At 42.9% G+C, this 7,175-nt stretch overlaps 1 protein-coding gene across 1 annotated transcript; it reads left to right on the top strand.

Moving 5' to 3' along the window:
• The first annotated feature begins 2,000 nt into the window (after positions 1-2,000).
• On the top strand, positions 2,001-4,899 carry LOC137594407 (Iroquois homeobox protein 5a-like). Its single transcript, XM_068313845.1, has 3 exons — positions 2,001-2,329; positions 3,081-3,480; positions 4,238-4,899. The coding sequence occupies exons 1-3, from the start codon at positions 2,111-2,113 to the stop codon at positions 4,828-4,830; spliced, it is 1,212 nt and encodes a 403-aa protein (XP_068169946.1). The 5' UTR covers positions 2,001-2,110; the 3' UTR covers positions 4,831-4,899.
• The last annotated feature ends 2,276 nt before the right edge of the window (positions 4,900-7,175 follow it).

Consider the following 7,175-nt stretch of genomic DNA (forward strand, 5'->3'; position numbering starts at 1 on the left):
GTCAAATAGAAAAATGTGAATGTGACAAAGTCTTATTAATCAATATTCATATTGCAGCCATCTTCCTCTGATTTCAAGCCTGCTATCAGACCAAACACTGACTTTAGCATTTCAACTGCTGCTTAGTAAACACTTACTGTATGCATATGTTCAACTGGACAAGGAGAAATAAAATATTGACATACATTCATTTAGCTGTAAAACACATAGGAATTAATGAAAGTGTTTATACAAATCTTTCTGTTAAATCCTCTAGAGCCCGTCTAAAAGCTTTTTACCTGTAAAAAATTTTTTAGATTACAAACAGTCAGGCTTTTTACTGATTGACTCAGATCTGCAGGCACATAGTGACAGCGTTACCTAACCAAACCCAACCCAACCCAACCCAATCCAACCTAACCCAACTCTAACTAACCTAACCTAACCTAACCTAACCTAACCTAACCTAACCTAACCTAACCTAACATAACATAACATAACATAACGTAACCACAGTTTATCATCTTCACCGATGTTACATTATAAAGTGATGTGTTAAATAAATGAGTCAGCTGCTACTAAACCCACATTTATATTTAGTGTAGTTTAGTTTTTTTAATAACTGACTGTTGGGATATATTTTGGTTTTGAGAGTTTGGCAGGGATACATGAATGTCATCCCTCCAATGAGATCCACACCCATGGACCAAACAGACCAGCCATTTCCACTGGTGTCACCAGTAATACGGATGGATTCAGGTCAGAGGGCTTTTGGCTCCTAACCAAACCAAAACCTAACCTAAAGTCAATTATTTCCTGGAATGGACATTGAAAATAGAAGCACTCTGACCTGAATGCAGCTTTAATTAATTTATCAATTAAACCTGTGCTTACCTGCTTTCAGGACAATCTGGCTTCTGTACCAAAGCTATGATGCTTCCATGACATTTAGCATGCATGACTCACATGCATTATGTTTTCTCAATTTTCAGCGAACATTGTTTTTATGAGAGAAGTCATGACGGACAGTTTATCGTCTCCAGACCTTCATGAGGATCAGCTTCCCACCATTCATTGCCAGTTCGTTTGTATTGATTGTCAGTATCAGCAGGGTGGCTCTCGTAACTCAACCCATGACTTTTGACAACTTTGTTCTCTCCATGTTACCAGTTCCGGTCTCCTGCCTGTTGTCTGATCACCTTCCAGCCCACCTGCCTGCCTTGACTACCTACCTCCTACCGACTCACCTGCTCAGCCTGGTCATCTGATCCACCATCTCACCACATTCTCTTGTTAAATAAATGTCTTTTTCCCTTACCTGACATGCTTCGCATTTGGGTCCTAAAATAAACCTTGACATTATAAGTACATAATATCATGTTTTTTGAATGTTGAATTTGACTTATTGATCTGGTATTACTCTCATTGGATGATTGTATACCAGTGTGATTGTGAGCATTAGGTAATGATGGTGGTTCATTAAGACAGCATCTCTAATGACTAAACGAGTCATTCAAGCTAAAAGAGTGTCGAAACAATCTTAAGATCTGTTTCACTGTGTGAACCTGGACTGACAGAATATTCATTAACATTAGACCCTATTTCCTCTCAGATCTAAATCATTAATGAAGATACGCTGCTGTGCCTTGTGGGTAAATGTTCGAGGGTAGGATGCTGCAGGTGATGTCACCAATATTTTCCTCATTCATGAAGTGATTATTTAATTACACCTGCATCCCATCAGCTGTTAATATTAATGATGTTTATTCTGGAGTCTTTGTTTCCAAAACTATGACTAAATTAATCTCTCTCTCTCTCTCTCTCTCTCTCTCTCTCTCTCCCCCCTTCCCCTCACCTCCCCCTCCCTCCCCCTTTCTGTCCCACCCCTCTCTCCATTCTGTTGGAGTCCTCAGTTCTCATCAGTTCATCAGCGGAGGTGAAAACTTACAACTCAGCATCACAAACTAAACCCACCAGCCTCCGGCGATGCTCCTGGATGCTCCTCCGTCTCCAAACCTCCTCCCTCTCCACCTCCTTTTTTTCTTCTTCTCTTCTCTCTGCTGTCCTGGGGAGACGCGCACTTCTCGCTCTCCGATGTGAGTTGGTCCGTGCGTAATCCCAACTCGCCGTCATGGCTTACCAGCCTCAGGGTTTCCTCTTCCAGCCGTCCGTGTCTCTGGCCCTGGCCTCCTGTCCGTCCTTCAGCTCCGGGGTCATCCTGGGACCGAGGACGGACGAACTCGGTCGCTCCTCTTCGGGCTCAGCCTTCGCTCCGTACTCGGGATCAACGAGTTCTCACCTCCCGTACGGCGGGGAGCCCCGCACCGCCGCCACCCTCAGCTCGTTTATGGTGAGTGTCCGCCCGGGGGTTCAGGTTCAGGTTCTGGTTCTGGTTCTGGTTCTGGGGAGATCCACAAAGGGAACTCTGGTGCACAATGTAGCTGCAGTTCAGGAGGAAGCTGTGCGCAATTTCTCTTTTCTTGTTTGAAATTAAGGTCAAGTTTAAGTACAGATAGTACTTAAATTAGAATGTGAATTATTCAATGTGAAAAAACGGGATTATTAGAAGCTGGAAAAAAGTACCTTTTTTCTTTTTCAAACTAAAAACATTTCAATTTTTGTTATCCTGAAATAGATTTCTTTGTTTTATATGGGGCATATTTAAATTTGTATTTAATCGTATTTATTTGATCAAAAAGCTGAAATGAGTGAAATGAAACCTTTAAATGTCTGCAAATTTAAATAAAAAAATTTCATTATTGCATGAAAATAAAATGAATGTTTTAAGTTGTTTTTTTTTGATAATACGATTGACTTGAAGTTTTTTATTCTTTTGATTCAAACGGTCTCAATGTGGATTCCATCACCACAAATAAATTAAATTGTTCTCGTGCGTGTGAATGACATCTTTAGTTAACCTTCTTCAGATTAAGAATCTCCTGACCAGAGGTTCTGCCAACAAAATGACTTAAAGCTGCCGTCATTAACACACCGAGCGTGTGTGTGTGAGAACACACACACACACACTCAATGTGTGTGATGAACACAAAGCAGCGTCAAAGATTACTGGCGGATAATAAAGACATCATTTCCTGTTTCAGAGTTCTGGTTATGACCCTTCTTCGGGCATCTCCGGGTCCTTAGACTACCACCCATTTGGCGCCCTGGGGCCCTACCCTTACGGAGACCCCACCTTCAGGAAGAACGCCACAAGGGACGCAACGGCAACGCTGAAGGCCTGGCTGAACGAGCACCGGAAGAACCCTTACCCCACCAAGGGGGAAAAGATCATGCTGGCCATCATCACCAAGATGACCTTGACTCAGGTGTCCACCTGGTTCGCCAATGCACGGCGGCGGCTGAAGAAGGAGAACAAGATGACCTGGACCCCCAGGAACAGGAGCGAAGATGAGGAGGAGGAGGACAACATCGACCTGGAGCGGGAAGATGAAGAGCCGATGAAGCCTGACAACATGGATCCAGAGGCGAAGAGCGAAGCCGGTCAGTTTGATCTGTTCAGCCTGATGAGTAGCGATCATATAAAACATATGATGATATTTACTATCACTTCAGTCATTTTATGAACAAACAAATATTTTTGTTTTCTGACAGGTTCTTTAATTGTTTTTTTTTTTATTCTATCTGTTCTTATTGTTTAATTTTTATTGCTTTTTCAAGAAACTTTTTATTTTATTTTATTTAGCCATCAGGGTTTTGTTTTTAACTCTCAGCTTTTAAAACCATAATTATTTGTATTGTAGATTTTCTAACATTTTTTAATAACAAAATTAAGTTATTGATCAAATTTAGTAAATTGTTTGGATGTTTGAAGTAATGACATGTGACCAAAATATTTTGATCCAAAACTACTTCAGTTAATTCTATAAGGAATCGATAAAAATATAAAAATATTATCAAAAATCAAAATAGTCACTGATGTATTGATCTACAAATTGAATGTCTCATAATGATTTACATCAGATTGTATACATTTTTTGTTTGTATATAGGAGATGCCCAATTTAATAACAAAATGAACATTAAAAGTACTGCATTAAGAAAATAATCTGCTAATTATTATACAATTTCCTCCGGGATTAATAAAGTATCTATCTATCTATCTAATTGATTGGTATTGAAATTGATCATTTGACACAGCAGTGTGTTGGTTTGTGTGTGTGTGCGTGTGTGTGTGTGTATGTTGTGTGTGTGTGTTACACCTCTTCCTCCTGTTGACCTCCCTCCTCTTCCTCCTCCAGCGGCCTGTCGTCCGTCGTCGGTCGGAGACTCCTGTGCACTGATGTTCAGAGACGACAGCAGCAGCAGCAGCGACACCGATCGAGGCTCCACTGATCCGGACTTTAAAGACTCTGGGGACCCAATGCCGCCCCACTCGGGCCCCCCCTCTACGGGGTCCCAAACCCAGAATGCAGCCTTGGGAGTGGTAAGAGCGTCAGAGGTGGATCACAGGTCGGGACCCCCATCTAAAGACCACAGCACTGACTCCTGCAACACCTTACAGGGGCCGATCCCGGCCCCCAAACCCAAACTGTGGTCCCTAGCAGAGATCGCCACATCTGCGGATAAAAGTAAAGGATCTAATGACTCTTCATTGACCGGGGGGTCGGTACAGCAGCAGGCCACACCACGGTTCAACCCCACCCTGCCCCGACACCTCTATTACACCTCCCCCTTTATCCCCGGATACTCCAGCTACGGCCCCCTGGGGCCCCTCCATGGCAGCTCACAGTTAAACGGATTACACCAGACCATGCTGCAGCGAGCCGAAGCCGTTGCCAGAGACTGCAAACTACGCAGCCACGAACTGAAGAAAGGCGTGACAAATGCGTAGACGTTTAAGACCCGCTCCGCCAGCCGCTGGGATGTGGACCCCGGACCCCGCAGACGCCTCGGACTTTATTTACAAGCACAAATGTGACATTTTAGATGCCATTTTTCTATGTTGATGAGATGTAAACCTTTGTAGTGCATTTCTGCACAGACCATGAAGTATCATTAAAAGATAGTTTTATTAATATGGAACTGACCAACTCAAGTTTTTCCTTTAGTTATACTTAAAAATATAAGCAACAGCTTTACAGATTATTTTATGGAGGCTTTAAGTTTTAAAGGCTTAAGCTGTTTTTGACTCAGTCAGATTCACAGTTCAGATTTGTGGAATGTCATTTGTAGCACCAGATGAATAATCTAATAACAGAAACAAAAGATTTGTGACACAACAGAATTCAGCCCAAATTTAGTGACTTGTCTTACATCGTCTTTGGACTTTCACATGGTTGAAAATGAAGAGGTGGCAAACAGAGCACATACTGTATATAGTTATAGTTATAATTAGCTTAGCATCAGCTCACTCAGCTAAATAGATAAAGCAAACAGGACTGAACAGATGATCGTGTTCTTGGGTCGCGTCAGCAAGTTGCAAAGTCCTTCCTGTCCAGAGGCCAGACCGGGTCAGAACAGATCTCTACCTGTTAACTGTCAATAGCCAGATGCGCACACACACACACACACACACACACACACACACACACACACACACACACACACACACACACACACACACACACACACACACACACACACACACACACACACACACACACATACGATGATGGGACTCCTCATTCAGGAGTATTTTGGCTGTCATAACCTTCAGCTGGAGGAAGACAAACGACTCCTCCAGGAGGAGGTGAAGATGCTGCAGGAGGTGGATCAGCCCAAACTCCTCCTTTTGAGTCATGGGAGGGTGAAATGTCAACACAAGTCTGATTTCGTTCATTTTTACTAGCATTAGCCGCTACACATTCATCCTCCGGGTGCTTCTATACTTTCTTAGCAACATGCTGTTTAGCAGCTGAAGAGATCTCTACTGTATGTGAAACCTAGTGATAAAAGCAGAAGAATATGAGCGATGTCCTGTTTACTGGAAATACTATTCGATCACCCTCAACACAGACGGGTGGGGTTTCAGACACAGAACTTATTTGACAGTCAGACTTCAGCATCATCAGGAGTTGCTGTGAACGGGGACAAAATCACAACACCAACCAACCGGTGGTCCCAAACATCAGCTTGGAACCCAGTTCCTCAGTGAGGTCAGCATCAGTTCCCTCTGCTGAATCTCCACATCTGTCACCGCAGATGTTTGATATTTTTGGTAGACCCACCCTACAGGAGGTTTGGATTGAATGTTTATTGATGATCAATAATCAGATCAGGCCTCACAAATCTGTTTTACTGTTTGGGTCATCTGCATGACGACGTTTGAATCACAGGTTTAGATAGATTAGATTTCTTTATATATTTGGTTCTGATCACATAGCGGCCGATCAGGTCCACCATCACAGGATGAGAGTCCATGTTCCATGAAGAGAGAGGATTCTGAGGCATCTTCATCATCAGCATCATCATCATCTGGTGTCAATGATAACAGCATGGTTCATTATACTTCTGTGGAATTTATTTACTTTTTAAAGATTTTTGTCTTTACATTAAGAGTCAAAGTTTTCATTTGAGGTCAAATCCAAAAAGTAGTGGATTTTGTTTATAGTCGCCTCAAAGATAGTTTAATGATGATGAGATGTCCGTAAAACCAAAACATTTTTTTAATCAGAATTATTCCTTTTTGTAGCTGGAACTGCATGAACCTCAATGGAAGGAAAGAACATGCGAAATGTTGCCGTCGATCTGAATAATAGAATTAGTCTTTCTTATCCAATGAACAATTATGCTAATTATGGAAACTTACTGAAGGGAAATCCACCAATCTCTGTGGAGAGGTGGGGACAGGTTGAACAGATGTGTGAGGTTGTTTGGTCGTGTTGGAGTTCTCTGAGTGACGGAGCCAAAAACCACCAAAGTGACTTTCTACTCTGTTTGGTAGAAGCCCATCATGTCACTCACACACACACACACACACACACACGCACACACACACACACACACACACACACACACACAAACACACACACACACACACAAACACAGAGCCTGCTTCCCTGCTTCCAGCTGCGTGTTAACACCGAGCTAAATGCTGTCAGACGACACGGAGCGTGTCGGCGAGTCAGCGAGCGGCCCAGCCGTGAGCCTCGAACCCCCCACCACTGGCAGATGTCGCATTGTGATGCCACTCAGGCCTCCTGCCACGCCGCTCCTCTGCCCTTTCCTGCTCCTCCA

The sequence above is a fragment of the Antennarius striatus genome, chromosome 4 (genome assembly GCF_040054535.1).
Source record: "Antennarius striatus isolate MH-2024 chromosome 4, ASM4005453v1, whole genome shotgun sequence".
In the NCBI taxonomy this organism is placed as follows: Eukaryota; Metazoa; Chordata; class Actinopteri; order Lophiiformes; family Antennariidae; genus Antennarius; species Antennarius striatus.